The sequence below is a fragment of the Salvelinus fontinalis genome, chromosome 26, assembly GCF_029448725.1.
Source record: "Salvelinus fontinalis isolate EN_2023a chromosome 26, ASM2944872v1, whole genome shotgun sequence".
Classification (NCBI taxonomy): Eukaryota; Metazoa; Chordata; class Actinopteri; order Salmoniformes; family Salmonidae; genus Salvelinus; species Salvelinus fontinalis.
Genome location: NC_074690.1, coordinates 21630330 through 21648450, shown reverse-complemented (window position 1 = coordinate 21648450; position 18121 = coordinate 21630330). Strand labels below are relative to the sequence as shown.

Below are 18121 nucleotides of genomic sequence, written 5' to 3'. Positions count from 1 at the left end.
GGTGTTTTGGTGATTAGCTGAGTAATATCTCCCTTGCTCTCCCTCTTTCTGTCCCCACCTTTGCGGGTTGTCTCTCCCCTCATCCTCCCATCTCTCTCTACCAGGGGTCCATGTATTTGGCTTATGCATCACGGCTCTCATCACTGACATCATCCAGCTGTCGACGGGTTACCACGCCCCCTACTTCCTGACAGTGTGTAAACCCAACTACACCACGCTCAACATGACCTGTGACGACAGTTCCTTCATCATAGAGGACATCTGTTCTGATGGAGCAGACCCAGCCGTCATCAACTCTGGCAGGTCAGATTGCAGATCTAGGATAATTTTTGCGTTAATAAATAAGTAATAATAAATAAGATTACATGGACAGGGAAAATCCTAGATCAGAATTCCTACCCTGAGACAGTTTATGGATACGGGCCCAATAAACCAGACTGTTCTGAAAATGTATTTAAAATATGCATAGAGATTTGAATGCACTATCACCCTCAGGAGAAACTAGATGGTTGGTAGAACATGTGGTTGACCATGGCAGTAAGCATTTATGAATAATCTCCACTGTGTCTGTGGAAACAGGTGTAGGGTGAAGTTGCACCTAGACCAGGGGTGGGCAAAATACGACCCGCGGGAAGTATGACTATTTTTATTTGAAGGGGGGAGGTATTATTTAAAAAACACTCCACTCTTGAATGTCTAAAAATTGACAGAAAGTATGTTGAAATTATAATGGACCTGTATATTTTAAAATAACTGCCCTTTTTCTGGCATTTAAATTGCTTTTGATGAACAAATCAGCCCAAATAAAAATCTGTGCAGCCCTGCGCTAAATTTTGAAATCCTGATGTGGCCTCTTCAGCCAAAACATTTGCCCACCCCTGCCCTAGACAGTTTTGCATTTTCCCCACTAATAGTTACGATTAGGACTAGTGGAGGGGAAGCTGATCCTAGATTTGAACCTAGAGCAAACTTAACCTTGGAGCTTGTGAACACAGGCTCTGAAACTGTGCTTTCTAAGTGGCCTGCAAGGTCATCTCTAGTGGGTTACCACAGATGGTCATTAGCATACCTCTGTAATGTAGTAAAGTTTGAAACAGTATACAGTGCCTTCAGAAAGTAAAAAATATTGTAGTAGTATACAGAAACTGTAGTATACTGTAGGATACTTTACTACACACTGTAGTATCCCTCGATCATGTGTAGTACTTATTATAGAATGGTGTATTATACTGTGAAATACTATACTAAACACTACAGTATTATCCACAAAATAAAATATCTGAAAAAACAAAACAGTCCGCATAAACACTAAAAGATTATAGTAAATACTGCAGTATTTAATTTGCATTTACCCTGCTCATTCCACTCCCCCATATCCCAATTTGTGCCATCCGTAGATGAGAAACCTGCATGCCAAGTATAGACAATATATTGTGTCCCCTGTAGGTTATAGAAAAGAGCAGAAGCTATGAACTATCCATTCAGACCTACTGCTTATGGAAGATATGCTCTTTTAGTATTTCTTCAGTAGGTTTCCTCAAGGAGAAAGCCCCCCCACTTCTATGCCAAAGATAATAAAACAAAAACACTTGAGTAAATACTACAGTAATGTCCCCAAAAACACTAAAGTAAATAGCACAGTATACTGTACTACAGTCTGCAAAAACACAACAATAAATAGTACAGTATACTACAGTCCGCAAAACACTAGAGTAAATATTACAGTATACTACAGTGTGCAAAAACACTACAGTACTACACATACTATAGTATACACTACAATTTCTTTAACTACAGTACTACACATACTATAGTATACACTACAATTTCTTTAACTACAGTATTTATACTATAGTAAACTGTAATACTACAGTATATTACAGTAAATATTGTAGACTTCATTCTGCAAAAAAAATAAAGTGAACACTTTGTTTGTGGGATGACGTGGAAACAACGTTGATTCAACCAGTTTTTGCCCAGTAGAATGTTACAAAATGCTCATTAGCAATGTTAATAACAGTGTAATGTTAATAACAGGGTAATGTTAATAACAGTGTAATGTTAATAACATGGTAATGTTAATAACAGGGTAATGTTAATAACAGTGTAATGTTAATAACAGGGTAATGTTAATAACAGTGTAATGTTAATAACTGGGTAATGTTAATAACAGGGTAATGTTAATAACAGTGTAATGTTAATAACAGGGTAATGTTAATAACATGGCAATGTTAATAACAGGGTAATGTTAATAACAGGGTAATGTTAATAACAGTGTAATGTTAATAACAGTGTAATGTTAATAACAGGGTAATGTTAATAACAGTGTAATGTTAATAACAGTGTAATGTTAATAACTGGGTAATGTTAATAACAGTGTAATGTTAATAACAGTGTAATGTTAATAACTGGGTAATGTTAATAACAGTGTAATGTTAAGAACAGTGTAATGTTAAGAACAGTGTAATGTTAAGAACAGGGCAATGTTAAGAACAGGGTAATGTTAATAACAGTGTAATGTTAAGAACAGTGTAATGTTAAGAACAGTGTAATGTTAAGAACAGCGCTAGCTTGCGGAAAAACACCCATAGTAGCCTCTACCTCAGGAGGGACTCACTACCAGTCTCAGAGACATTAGTTTGTTAAAGGCACTTAATGTCTCCACTCTCTACCAAGTCACTGGCTTAACCTAATGAATACTGTGTCTGACTCACTGAACAATGTAGCAGTCCTAGCTACGGTCTGCTGGTACCGCAATGAGAAGAAAGCGAGGAAAACTGAAGATGGCGTTTCTACAACCCACTCAGTTCATCCCTCGTGCACTTACGAAACAGGGAATGTTGTGTCAGACCAGCCTGCACCCACACACAGCCCAGGCAGCCGAGCGTTTCACAGCTATCATTTTCAGATCTTACCACGGCTGTCACTTCCTGTTACTCATCAATATGCGGAATGTATACTGTGTGTCTTCTGTTCTGTCCAGCCTCTCATGAAGGGAAGTTTGCCTGTTTTAATTTGCACTAACTATGGCATCGATATTAGAAAGTACCTCAGTTGTCAGTTAAAACTCCTTTAAGGGTGCTATTTTTGTATTGTACAAATGATGCAGGGTTTGGAAAACTCTAGTAGACAAGTGGGTCTGGACCATAGACAAATGGTGGCTATAGCACAGCCCTGAAATCATATTGGTCGTCATTCAATTATTAAAGTAAATAAAGGGCTATTTGTTGACTTTATTCCTTGCTGGCAAGCTAGCTCAGGCTTGGTTTATAACAAAAGCCTGCTGTGCGTATGTGCTCAAACTGCTTATAATATGGTCAGTGATTTGAGGGGCAAATAAAACCAACTCGATCATGGGTTGTACCCTTTACGGTGGATTTAATTTTAGAGTCTGTTTCACTATCTCTCAAGCAGAAGATTAAAACGTCTGTCTCCCTCCCCTGTCGTTCTAGGAAGTCCTTTCCCTCGCAGCATGCTACTCTGGCCGCCTTCGCTGCTGTCTATATCTCTGTAAGTAATCCAGCTACAAGCACACATGCACACACACACACATACTGTAGGGGTACACACGCATCCAAGTGCACTGGATGCTGCTCTACGATGATTTTCACTGTATTTCCTGCAGTCAAATAACAAAATCACCCTCTAGAGGCCTAATGGGTGGAATGTTATTCATATTTTTCGTAATTTCATAATTAATCAACATTATAAAAATAAGAAAACGCAGGAAATCTGGTGTTTATATTTGTTATATTTAATTATTCTGTGATGTACACACCATGACCTACATGACCTGCTCGTCTCATTCCAAAATCATGGGCATTAATATGAAGTTGGTCCCCCCTTTGCTGCTTTAAAAGCATCCACGCTTCTATGAAGGCTTTCCTCTAGATGTTGGAACATTGCTGCGGGGACTTGCTTCATTCAGCCACAAGAGCATTAGTGAGGTCGGGCACTGATTTTGGCCGATTAGCCCTGGCTTGCAGTCGGCGTTCCAATTCATCCCGAAGGTGTTCGATGGGGTTGAGGTCAGGACTCTGTAGAGGCCAGTCAAGTTCTTCCACACCGATCTCAACAAACCATTTCTATATGGACCTCTCTTTGTGCATTGTCATACTGAAACAGCAAAGCACCTTCCCCAAACTGTTGCCATAAAGTTGGAAGCACAGAGTTGTCTAGAATGTAATTGTATGCTGTAGCGTTAAGATTTCTCTTCGCTTGAATTAAGGGGCCTAGCCCGATCAATGGAAAACAGCCCAAGACCATTGTTCCTCCTCCACCAAACTTTACAGTTGGCACTATGCATTAAGGCAGGTAGCGCTCTCCGGCTGAGCCGATGTTGCTCTTAGACGTTTCCACTTCACAATAACAGCACTTAGAGTTGACAGGGGCAGCTCTAGCAGGGCAGAAATTTGAGAAACTGACTTGCTGGAAAGGTGGCATCCTATGACGGTGCCACGTTGAAAGTCACTGAGCTCTTCAGTAAGACCATTCTACTGCCAATGTTTGTCTATGGAGATTGCATGGCTGTGTGCTCGCTTGTCAGCAATGGGTGTGGCTGAAATAGCCGAATCCACTCATTTGAAGGGGTGTCTACATACATACATTGTATATATATGGTGTATATAAAGTGTATATAAAGTGTAATATTGGGATGCAAACTCAAAATGGAATACATTTCAACTCTATATCTGACATGGTACAAGCCCATAACCATGTGTCTATACTTTTTTTCAAAGTAGATTGGTTTAAGACTACCAATAAACACTCCATGTGACGCTGATTCAGCCCACTGCAGTAAAAGGTTGTAATGTTCTCCAAAACATGAGTCATCCTTGTAATGATTGAATTGGACTGCAGTCGTAATGCAAATCAAGTGTCGAACAAGTGGCTACCTCCGTTTGAAGTTAAAAGTCCTTTGTTTATAGTATATTGATTCCAGGCCTCTCTACAGACAAGAACAATTTGTTCAGAGTAGAATCCTTAATTAAACTGGATTTACAGTCTCTATAGATAACTGTATAGGAGACAGCTGAATTATTAGCTGTACGGAATCCATTCTAGGAAGTCTTTAGTCAGTTAGTTGGTGACTTCCTGATATGGATGCCAGAGTGTATCGCTCCTCTCTTCTCCAGATGTACTTCAACGCGACGTTGACAGAATCCTCCAAGCTGCTGAAGCCCCTGTTGGTCTTCTCCTTCATCATGGGTGGCATCATCTGTGGGCTGACCCGCATCACCCAGTTCAAGAACCACGCCATCGACGTCTACTGTGGCTTCCTCATCGGAGGAGGGATCGCCGTCTACCTGGTGAGATGCTCTAGTAGATCTCTAGTAGAGCTACAGATGCCGTATCTTAATTTGATCATGCTGTTGTTGCAGGAATTTATCTGCACAGCAGGAAATGCACATTTGTAGTCCATTTGAGGTATAAAAAGGCTAATTTCCCCTTAAAAATGTCAGACTTGATTAGCCCTAACAAATATTTTATCACCCCCCCAAAAAATGTATATTAATTATAATCCATTTATAATCTACAGGATTATTTTCCTTTTGTGAGAAACTGGGTCAAATTAAGGTACAGCATCTGCAGTACATCTCAAGTAAATCTAGTATATCTCCATTAGATCACTGATCTTATAAGTCTTGGTCCATGGACACTACCTGGTGATACACTCTACTATTGTAGATGTAGGCTGCTCTGCCAGTAGCACCATATCCCCTATAAAGGGCACTATGTTTTCTGGTCAAAAGAAGTGCACTATATAGGGGAAATGGTGCCATTTCGGACACATCCCTAGGCTCTTCAGTCCTGGTCTTGGAGACCGACAGGAGGTGCAGGTTTTTGTTCTAGTCCATGTTGTAACATACCTGGCTGATACATCTAGTCAATGAAATAACAGGTCAAATTGATTAATTGAATTAGGTGTGTTAGCACTGGGATAGAACAAAAGCCTGCATACCCGATAGGTCACTAGGACCAGGTTTGGAGAGCACTAATCTAAAGATTAATCTTATTGAAACCATTCAAACGAAGGAGCTGATCTTGGACTTCAGGAGACAGCAGAGGGAGAACGCCCCTATATACATCCACGGGGCCACAGTGCAGTAGGTGAAAAGCTTCAAGTTCCTCTGTGTACATTTCACTGACAATCTGGAAATGGTCCACCCACAAAGACAGTGTGGTGAAGAAGGCACAACAGCGGCTCTTCAACCTCAGGAGGCTGAAGAAATTCGGCTTGGCCCCTAAGACCCTCACAAACTTCTACTGATGCACCATTGAGAACATCCTGTTGGGCTGAATCCCCGCCTGGTACGGCAGCTGCACAGCCTGCAAGCGCTGGGCTCTCCAGAGGGTGGTACTGTCTTCCCAACGCATCACCGGGGGCACACTACCTGCCCTCCAGGACATCTACAGCACCCGATGTCACAAGAAGGCCAAAAAGATCATCAAGGACATCAACCGCCCGATGCCCAGCCTGTTCAGCCCTCTATAATCCAGAAGGCGCGGTCAGTACAGGTGCATCAGTGTTGGGACCGAGAGACTGAAAAACAGCTTATATCTAAAGGCCATCAGATTGTTAAATAGACATCAATAGCCGGCTTCCACCCAGTACCCTGACCTGAACTTAGTCACTGTCACTAGCCGACTACCACCCGGTCACTCTACCATGCATCTTAGAGGCTGCTGCCCTATGTACATAGACATAGACATGTTTTACCCATTTCATATGCATATACTGTATTCTAGTCATAGCCATCCTATTCAACTATTGCTGGATACAGTTGAAGTCGGATGTTTACATACACCTTATCCAAATATATTTAAACTCAGTTTTTCACAATTCCTAACATTTAATCCTAGTAAAAATTCCCTGTCTTAGGTCAATTAGGATCACCACTTTTTTTAAGAATGTGAAATGTCAGAATAATAGTAGAGAGAATGATTTATTTCAGCTTTTATTTCTTTCATCACATTCCCAGTGGGTCAGAAGTTTACATACACTCAATTAGTATTTGGTAGCATTTCCTTTCAATTGTTGAACTTGGGTCAAACGTTTTGGGTAGCTTTCCACAAGCTTCCCACAGTAAGTTGGGTGAATTTTGGCCCATTCCCCCTGACAGAGCTGGTGTAACTGAGACAGGTTTGTAGGCCTTCTTGCTCGCACACGCTTTTTCAGTTCTGCCCACAAATTTTCTATAGGAATGAGGTCAGGGCTTTCTGATGGCCACTCCAATACCTTGACTTTGTTGTCCTTAAGCCATTTTTCCAATGACCCCAAGTGTGCTTGGGGTCATTGTCCATTTGGAAGACCCATTTGCGACCAAGCAGTAACTTCCTAACTGATCTCTTGAGATGTTGCTTCAATATATCCACATAATTTTCCTGCATCATGATGCCATCTATTTTGTGAAGTGCACCAGTCCCTCCTGCAGCAAAGCACCCCCACACCATGATGCTGCCACCCCCATGCTTCACGGTTGGGATGGTGTTCTTTGGCTTGCAAGCCTCCCCCTTTTTCCTCCAAACATAACGATGTTACGGTGTTATGGCCAAACAGTTCTATTTTTGTTTCATCAGACCAGAGGACATTTCTCCAAAAAGTAAGATCTTTGTCCCCATGTGCAGTTGCAAACCGTAGTCTGGCTATTTTATGGCGGTTTTGGAGCAGTGGCATCTTCCTTGCTGAGCGGCCTTTCAGGTTATGTAGACTCATTTTACTGTGGATGTAGATACTTTTGTACCTGTTTCCTCTAGCATCTTCACAAGGTCCTTTGCTGATGTTCTGTGATTGATTTGCACTTTTCGCACCAAAGTACGTTCATCTCGATGAGACAGAACGCGTCTCCTTACTGAGTGGTATGACGGCTACGTGGTTCCATGGTGTTTATTCTTGCATACTATTGTTTATATTGATGAACGTAGTACCTACAGGTGTTTGGAAATTGCTCCCAAGGATGAACCAGACTTGTGGAGGTCTACAATGTTTTTTCTGAGGTCTTGGCTGATTTCTTTTGATTTTCCCATGATGTCAATCAAAGAGGCACTGAGTTTGAAGGTAGGCCTTGAAATATATCCACAGGTACACCTCCAATTGACTCAAATACTGTCAATTTGTCACGTCCATCATTAGGAGAAAGAGAAGAGGACCAAAATGTAGCGTGGTGTGTATTCATTTTAATTAGAATACTTGAAACCAAGAACAAAACAATAAACCGACAAATGAACGAAGACGCACCAGTCCCGAATAGTGAACACCAAACACAGGAACAGGAACAATCACCCACAACCCACAATACAAAACAGGCTACTTAAATATGGCTCCCAATCAGAGACAACGACAAACACCTGCCTCTGATTGAGAACCATATCAGGCCAAACACATAGAAATAGACAAACTAGATAAACAACATAGAATACCCACTCAGGTCACACCCTGACCAAACAAAACATAGAAACATACAAAGCAAACTATGGTCAGGGCGTGACACAATTAGCCTTTCAGAAGCTTCTAAAGCCATGACATAATTTTCTGGAATTGTCCAAGCTTTTTAAAGACACAGTCAACTTAGTGCATGCAAACTTCTGACCCACTGGAATTGTGATACAGTGGATTATAAGTGAAATAATCTGTCTGTAAACAATTGTTGGAAAAATGACTTGTGTCATGCACAAAGTTGATGTCCTAACCGACTTGCCAAAACTATAGTTTGTTAACAAGAAATTTGTGGAGTGGTTGAAAAACTATTTTTAATGACGCCAACCTAAGTGTATGTAAACTTCCGACTTCAACTGTATATACTGTATTTATACTCTGGACTCCGACATTGCTTGTCCTAATATTATATATTTCTTAATTCCATTTGTGTGAATTGTTGTGAATTGTTAGATATTACTGCAATGTCGGAGCTAGGAACACAAGCATTTTGCTACATCTGCATTAACATTGCTAAATTACATTTGATTTGATTTGATTATTCTCTGATATAAGGTGATAAAAAATTGTCTGTCTGTATATTGATGGATGTAATGAATATTGACATGTTTCGCTATCTTGTTTGTTGAGTCCTGTTGCGCTTTTGTATAGGGTGTTAGAGGTATTCAATTATCTTTATGAATGAGAACAGGATGCACTAGTTTTGAGCAATTTATTTCATGCTATTATAAACTCAGCAAAAAAAGAAACGTCCTCTCACTGTCAACTGCGTTTATTTTCAGCAAACTTAACATGTGTAAATATTTGTATGAACATAACAATATTCAGCAACTGAGACATAAACTGAACAAGTTACACAGACATGTGACTAACAGAAATGGAATAATGTGTCCCTGAACAAAGGGAGGGTCAAAATCAAAAGTAACAGTCAGTATCTGGTGTGGCCACCAGCTGCATTAAGTACTGCAGTGGATCTCCTCCTCATGGACTGCACCATATTTGCCAGTTCTTGCTGTGAGATATTACCCCACTCTTCCACCAAGGCACCTGCAAGTTCCTGGACATTTCTAGGGGGAATGGCCCTAGCCCTCACCCTCCGATCCAACAGGTCACAGACATGCTCAACGGTATTGAGATCCGGGCTCTTCGCTGGTCATGGCAGAAAACTGACATTCCTGTCTTGCAGGAAATCACGCACAGTTCGAGCAGTATGGCTGGTGGCATTGTCATGCTGGAGGGTCATGTCAGGATGAGCCTGCAAGAAGGGTACCACGTGAGGGAGGAGGATGTCTTCCCTGTAACGTACAGCGTTGAGATTGCCGGCAATGACAACAAGCTCCATCCAATGATGCTGTGACACACCACCCCAGACCATGATGGACTCTCCACCTCCAAATCGATCCCGCTCCAGAGTACAGGCCTCAGTGTAACGCTCATTCCTTTGACGATAAATGCGAATCCGACCATCACCCCTGGTGAGACAAACCGCAACTCTTCAGTGAAGAGCACTTTTTGCCAGTCCTGTCTGGTCCAGCGACGGTGGGTTTGTGCCCATAGGTGACGTTGTTGCCGGTGATGTCTGGTGAGGACCTGCCTTACAACAGGCCTACAAGCCCTCACTCCAGCCTCTCTCAGCCTATTGCAGACAGTCTGAGCACTGATGGAGGGATTGTGCGTTCCTGGTGTAACTCGGGCAGTTGTTGTTGCCATCCTGTACCTGTTCCACAGGTGTGATGTTCGGATGTACCGATCCTGTGCAGGTGTTGTTACACGTGGACTGTCACTGCGAGGACGATCAGTTGTCCGTCCTGTCTGCCTGTAGCGCTGTCTTAGGCATCTCACAGTACACACATTGTAATTTATTGCCCTGGCCACATCTGCAGTCCTCATGCCTCCTTGCAGCATGTCTAAGGCTCGTTCAGGCAGGTGAGAAGGGACCCTGGGCCTCTTTCTTTTGGTGTTTTTCGGAGTCAGTAGAAAGGCCTCTTTAGTGTCCTAAGTTTTCATAACTGTTACCTTAATTGCCTACCGTCTATACGCTGTTAGTGTCTTAACAACCGTTCCACAGGTGCATGTTCATTAATTGTTTATGGTTCATTGAACTAGTATGGGAAACAGTGTTTAAACCGTTTATAATGAAGATCTGTGAAGTTATTTGGATTTTTACTAATTATCTTTGAAAGACAGGGTCCTGAAAAAGGGACGTTTCTTTTTTTGCTGAGTTTATGAGTGTATCAATGTTTGAACATTATTTAAATATTGTAGGCTATATGGTAAGTAGGCTATACGGTAATGGAAATGTGAGAAAATGAAATGTGCATTGAATTAGCTTGTGCAGGTACATAACATGATTACGATTGGGAAAGATACTGTCCCTTTCAGCAATGTGCTGTAAAAATCCACTTCCATCTTTGACTGTACTGAATCATAGCAAGTTATAAATACCACATATGCACATCCCACACGCACTCGACACACCGCCTACACACACCCATGCAATATCCTCACATTTAATATTCTTCAATCAGAGGTGCTTGAGGCTATGATTGTGGCTATGATCGTGCTACTGGTAATTTACCCCAACAGTAATGCAGTTTAGTTTGGACTGCATTCTATCTAACTCAATGACCAAGACAAATCTACTGTCACAATCTTGCAGTCCTCCTGTTGAACAAATGGCTCTTGGCTCTTGGTTGGGCTATTTATGTCTTATTGTGTCAGATACTGTATATTCACTGTGCTTCAATAGTGCTTGAAAAAACGTCATGGAATCCTGGAATGTTATTATAATGTCTGTCTCGAGACGCCTAAGACCATTTTGTTATAGGTAGATATAGACATAGTAGGAATAGAAAGGTAGGTAGAGGTAGTTCAGGATAGGTCATTCAACCTATAATGAATGCTGTCTTCCCAAAATAGACTTATTTTAAACAGTTGTAGGTAGATAGATACAGTAGGTAGAGGGAGATATAGGTTATAGATAAGTTGAACCAATAATGAATGCTGTCATGGTCTCTCCTCTTCTCAGGGTCTGTATGCAGTGGGTAACTTCCAGCCCAGTGAGGACACATCCAGACAGCAACCCCAGCCTCCCCCGCTCCGCGAGCCCCCCAGGAGCAACACTGTGCCCAACGTCAGCCAGAATGCAGGTCGCCACCTGCAGCTCAACAGCCTCAACAGCATGAACAGCCTAAATAGCGTGAGCACCGCCGACGGCCTCACCGCGGCCCACCCCGAGACCATCCTGACCCGGGTGCCCTCCTGCCGTGAGTCCAGCTCCCTGAATAATCTGAAGAGGGCCAGCGCCGACTTGGAGTGCATCACCCCGCCGAGTCCCATGGGTAAACAGGACTGTCTGGTGACCTTTAACAGTAGCACGTTACCCAGGTCACATGGTGGCTCACTACCCGAGGAGCACCGCGTCCCTCGCCGCCACGCCAGCATCCACTCCTCCATGGACTCCACGCGCTCCAAGCAGCTGCTGTCTCAGTGGAAGAGCAAGAACGAGAACCGCAAGCTCTCTCTTCAGGTGATGGACAGTGGGGTGGTTGTGGGACGCCACCATTCAACGTCCTCCTCCTCCTCGCCTCAGAGGACCATGGAGCTGAGGTGCAGCTCTGAGCCATCTGCCATGGGCCTGGAGGCGGAGCTCCGTGCTCAGGGACACATCCCCGCCCAGTACATGAAGCTGGCAGCCAGCACCGTGCCACTGTCCAACCACCTCCCCCACAACGGGGGCAGCAGTGGCCTGGCAGGGGGGGCCCGCGTGTCCATCCAGTCCCGGCCAGGCTCCTCCCAGCTCGTCCACATCCCAGAGGAGACGCAGGAGCACGTCAACAGCGGCACCTCCAGTAGGGAGGACGAGGATGATGACGACAGGGAGGATAACTATGGCGGCGGTGGGATTCCTGGTGGGGGAGGCTCGGTTCGCTCCAAGTGGCTGAAGGATGGCGCCCCCTGCAGGACTAACAGTCTAACTAACCAGCCACGCATCATGCAGGTCATCACCATGTCCAAGCAGCAGGGTCTGCTTCAGCATGGCAGCCCCAAGAGCTCCGAGGACGGCAGCGTGGTCAGCTGCACAGGCTCCATCCAGTACAAGGCCCTGATGGACCAGGAGCCCGGCCAAGGGATTGTAAGGGTGGAGGCCCATCCAGAGAACAAGCCTGTGATCAAGCCTCCGGACGGCAGTGGCTCCTGGAGGTGGAAGCCCCAGGAGCAGCGTGGCAGCATCCGCCAGGCCTTCGAGCTCAACGACCTCAACCGCGACTCGGAGAGCTGCGACTCGCTCAAGGACGGCTACGGCTCCTTTGATGGCAGGAGGAGCCAGACGGGCACCGACACCGGCAGCGAGCGTGGCAGTGGCGGTGGGGGAGGCGGTCACCCACACGTTCACCACCCTCACTACCACCACCATCACCACCCACACCAAGGCATCACCACCATCCGTGTGACCCCTGTGGAGGGACTAGGAGGAGGAAGCGAGGCCGCCTCCGAGACCCTCTCCATCGCCTCCAGCAGGGAGTCCACCCTGCGGAGAAAAGGCAACATCATCCTGCTCCCGGATAGAGGTCAGAGTCCAGACAACTCCAGGAACTATTTCAAAGGGACATCGCCCACACCGCCCCCCACCCTGGGACTGGCCTATAGAGAGTGAACAGCTGCCCCAGTCAGCCCTTACCCTTACCATTCCCCCTTACCGCCCATGTGGTGGCCTATCTGTCCCCCCATGAGTGGCCTTCTACACTGGGTCTAGTCTGGAACCCACAATAGGACCATTGAACACATTCAGCTACGACTGTATATTATCAAATCCATCATGGATTCAGTGGTGTTAAGTGGGCTGGCTTACCTTTTCCAGTGCCATTCTAAAAGTCATCATTCATTAGCTAGCTCAGTGTGTCTAGTACAGGAAGGCCACTACAGTGTTTTTCCATTCTGCAAAAATCAGATTTTTTTTGTTTTCAGCAGTTTATTGTTAGACTTGGTTTGATAGGACCAGATTAAATGTATTGTGTGTGTTCTTTGAGAAATACAGTAAAAATATATATATTTTAAACATTAAATAATGAAGTAAGCTTTATGTGACAGATTTTTGAGTGCAAACCCATTACACCTCTTTGTTTGTCTGAATTCGCAGGTTTTACACACCAGCCGCGCCATGGTTCTTTTTTGATTTGAAAAAGAAACACTATCACACACAATGGTCCTTTAAGAATGCAGGAGATGCTGGAATAATTGCCACAAAGTCATTTTGCGCACACCTTTCAACCCTTATTTCATCACATAAACTTTCATCCATTTGACAAGCACAAGTACTAACTCTTTTAATACAATGGCTATAGTGGTTTGAACTTCGAATTTGATACTATTTGTTATCAACCTGCAAGAGCCTTTGATGCCAATGAACCGTGCAAGTTATTTATTAAGTTGATGGACATGATGTTTTCTAGGCCTTTTCCATTGATGTTCTGTGCTCTTTCTCAGCAACATATAAATATCCTTGTGTAATGTGACCGTGATTGGGTGTTGCACTGCATAGCAACGCTGGAGGGGCTTTTCATAAGACCACTTTCATACATACAGTACCATGACAATTGTGAAAAGAAATGTTTATATTTTTTGCTATGTACATATTTATAGTTCTCCGATTGATCTGCAACAATATTCAGATGTCTTCATTGGCTTATTACTAATTATTGATAGTCTATTTTAACAAATATGTGTTTATTCAATGTTGTTGTTTTTAGAACTTTTGCGGGATATGAATTGGTTTGGCAGGTGATTTATAACAGAGCAATGTTTTAAGAAATCACCAAATATTATCCATGGGTTGCAAATTCCGTCAACTTTCCCCAAATTCCCGGGTTGTCCAGAAATCCTGGTTGACTTCCCTCACGACTCCAGGGTTCTTCCAACTGGGATTTCCGTAAAACCTGGGAATTTTGGGAAAATTAACAGAATTTTGCAACCCTAATTATCGCTGTGAACACACCAGTTTTTCCCTGTGCTTTATCCACACATTGGATCCCTCGAACAGTATAATATGCTTTTCTTAGCTTACAAGGGCAGCAAATGAAGTATGTTAATAGACTACCAGGGGCAGTGGATACAGTATGTAAGACACTATATTTCTAGGGGCAGTGGATACAGTATGTAAGACAATATATTTCTAGGGGCAGTGGATTAACTATGGAAGATAATTGCTTACCAGGAGCAGTGGATACAGTACCTTAATCAAATTAGTTTTGCTTAAAGACTGGAAATTCAAGAGGGACTTTACACTTTGCATCCTGTATTGCCTTTGAAGAAGTATACTAACAAGTATTCGCTGTTTTTTGATACAGTGACCTTTTTCCTATTAGCAACCTGTATGGTAGTTTAAGAAAATGTTAGTTTTTTCTGCAAAATGTTTAACAGCTGTACAAGTTGTTAATGCTACTTACTGTGCACTCAAATGATTTTTAAGTAAATGTATCTATTGATGAGTGACATAAAAGGGAAACCGCTCTCGGCAGAGGCTGCTCTTCCTGGTTCATTGATATGCGCACAATAATTGATTTAATTGTCCAGTTTGATTTTCCTGATTGGACAATGTGGCAGCAGAGCCTGTGCTGGGAACTTTGGTTGCTGTTAGATCAAAATCAATCATACATTAGTGTTCCTTGGGCTATAATGAACCATGCACGATTCAGGACTGAGGAGAGGTTGTATAATGGCAATAGCATCCCTCTCCCTCCCACAAGAGAACAGTAAACAAGTCATACTCAGTATCCAAACTACGTAAGTGAAAAAAGAACATTACTAACACTACCATTGGTTAGTGGCACTGTAATTCTAACATTACTCTATGTGAGGATCCCTATGTGTGTTATATGCTGCCATTGAACAATATAATTATTCAATGAAAACCTTTCAATGATTTTTATCCAGTTTGTTGTGCAAAGGTAGGGCCATTCAACAATACAGTACATATAGTATACTACGCTGCAGAGGAAGCTGGTGGGAGGAGCTATAGGAGGATGTGCTCATTGTAATGGCAGGAATGGAATAAATGGAACGGTATCAAACACATCAAACATATGGAAACCATTTTTTTTCATTCCAGCCATTACAATGTGCCTGTCCTCATATAGCTCCTCCCACCAGCCTCTGATATGCTGATACCTATATAATGGTGCCAAGAGCTTACTGTTCATATACATCAGGGGTCTCAAAGCCATTTCACCTGGGTCCACATTCTGTCTTTAATAAGGTTAAATCAAGGTTAGACAACATGAAATGGTCTTGTGGGCTGCCTGCGGGCCTTCAGTTTGAGATCCCTGATATACAGTGCTATGTGCATAGAACACTACCTTTACTCATGACACCTGAGATAGCTACAATAGTGTTTACACTCGTTTTTACAGTGGTCATGCCAGTTGCATTTGGATTACCAAGATAATTCATGTAGAAAGAGGAGGAAGGGAAGCGCTACTAAGGTACACAATAGTACATTTGGTAGACAGAAGGTGCTCTTTGGTGAAAGGGGTAAATTGGTCATCAAAAAGAAAGGAGGACCAAGGCACTCTTCATATAATTAATTAAAATGCCTTTATTCGTATGGCATGTTCAATAGAAACAACTTAGAAAGGTAGTTATAACGTTAAATATGACTGGGAGAAGTGTATTGAGAAGTGTAATTAATGTATTGAGCTTGTTTGTGTTTGTACCAGAGGTTGAAACTGAAATTATTTTCCAATCGTTTTGTTCTGAACAGAACCAACCATTCTTTTTCTTGTTCCTTTCCACTGTTCCGACCAGCAAAATAAAGTTCTGAACCGGATCGAACCCCAAATATTGTTCATATCGTTCATTTATGTTCCTTTCTAAACCTCTGAAATCAAAGTTTAAAATATATATTTAAATGACTTCATCAATCAGTGGATAGAGCAGCTTGCTATGGAGCTCTCGGTGTTTCCATTGGACAGACAACTGTAGGGTGCGAGATGCGACTGAAATTTTGCGGGTAGGGAGAAAACAAGAGAGGGTGGAGGAGGAGGCTTGGCTTGAAACACTGCGCATCTTGTTAAGACATGCATGATCTGAATTAGGCCTACAGAATTGTACCTTCTAGGGCCTTCTAGGAACATTGAATGTCTTTGAACTTCCGAGAATTGGCTTAACGTTGGACCAGAGCTAGCTAGCAAGCTTGTGTGTTCAGAGCGGCACCAGAATAATAAATAACAAACATGTCTTACCTTTTTGTAGTTAATAAATCCAATGTGAAATGTAATTACTATAGTATCCTTAACTAGCATTGAAAATGTGAATCCATTCTTCTCCAATTAAAAATGTTTCTCCCTAATTTATGAATCACTCTAGTAATGTCAGTAGGCTGCAGTAGCCTATGCTTCAGAGGGGAGGGGCAGGTAGCCTACACACGTACACACACAGGCAAAGATTTTCAGCTGGGTCTCCCGAGTGGCATGGTGGTCTAAGGTACTGCATCGCAGTGCTAGCTCTGCCACTAGAGATTCTGAGTTTGAGTCCAGGCTCTGTCGCAGCCAGCCGTGACCGGGAGACCCATGGGGCGGCGCACAATTGTCCCAGCGTCGTCCGAGTTAGGGGAGGGTTTGGCCGGATGGGATGTCCTTGTCCCATCACGCACTAGCGACTCCTGTGGCGGGCCGGGCGCAGTGCACGCTGACACGGTCACCAGGTGTACGGTGTTTCCTCCGACACATTGGTGCGGCTGGCTTTCGGGTTAAGTGGGTATTGTGTCAAGAAGCAGTGCGGCTTGGTTGGGTTGTGTTTCGGAGGACGCACGGCTATCGACCTTCGCCTCTCTCTCGAGTCCGTACAGGAGTTGCAGCGATGAGACAAGACTGTAACTACCAATTGGATACCACAAAGTGTTTTAAAAATAATAATAATGTAAGACTTTCAGCTGGCAGTCAGGCAGACACTGGAATATGTTTCTGAGTGACAGAGTGAGGGCTTTGCATAGGCACTTTGTATCATTTTTTTGTGGGACAGAAAAAAAATGCTTGGAGCATAAAATAACGTTATTAAACGGTTCCCATCCTTTTAAAATAAGAGTTATGTTCCGGAACAGTATAAATCACTTTCATTCCCGGTTCTGATTCTGTTCCTTGAAAAATGTTGTTAATTTCTAGTTTTCGGTTCTGTTCCCTGAGCTGGTTCCAATACCTGGTTTGTACACAATAATACAAAAGTAAGACTGGATGTATAAAATGTAGATATTGTTGAACATTTCTATCAATAATCAAGGTTTTCTTTTTTTTCATTGAAACTGAATTGATATTATATAAATATTACACATATTTTTTACATCTCAAAGGGTATATTAGCAGTGACAACTGAAGGGAAAAAGTTGTATATTTTCCTGTATACTTGTACCTTCCATGATGGCTTTAAACTGTGGTCATATCTGCATGGTAATTTGATATGTACTGTATCTAAAGGCTTATTTTCTGTATATGACACCTTTTGAAAGTTATGGCTGGTACCTTGATTTATACCTACTCAATTCATCAATCAATCAACCAATTGATTAACTCTTCATTCTTTCTATTACTGTAAATACAATCTTTGTAACTTTGCCATGCAGACAAAGCTGTTACAGTGTAGAGTAGGTAGGACAACATATCTACAGAAAGAAATCAGGTTTGGCAGAAGAAG

At 42.8% G+C, this 18121-nt stretch overlaps 1 protein-coding gene and 1 non-coding gene across 4 annotated transcripts in view; both read left to right on the top strand.

The window, feature by feature from the left end:
- Nucleotides 1-18121, top strand: part of LOC129823920 (phospholipid phosphatase-related protein type 4-like) — a 38152-nt gene that overhangs the window by 19716 nt on the left and 315 nt on the right. For all 3 annotated transcript variants that reach the window (XM_055883037.1, XM_055883039.1, XM_055883038.1), the window contains exons 4-7: nucleotides 105-303; nucleotides 3453-3510; nucleotides 5136-5309; nucleotides 11466-18121. The exon at nucleotides 11466-18121 is cut by the window's right edge and continues 315 nt beyond it. In XM_055883037.1, coding sequence (XP_055739012.1) covers nucleotides 105-303; nucleotides 3453-3510; nucleotides 5136-5309; nucleotides 11466-13094 — 2060 coding nt within the window. In that variant the 3' untranslated portion in view covers nucleotides 13095-18121. The remainder of the gene's footprint in view (nucleotides 1-104; nucleotides 304-3452; nucleotides 3511-5135; nucleotides 5310-11465) is intronic.
- On the top strand, nucleotides 1501-1554 carry LOC129824634 (U7 small nuclear RNA). The gene has a single exon (XR_008754786.1). It is a non-coding gene; the product is annotated as a U7 small nuclear RNA (small nuclear RNA).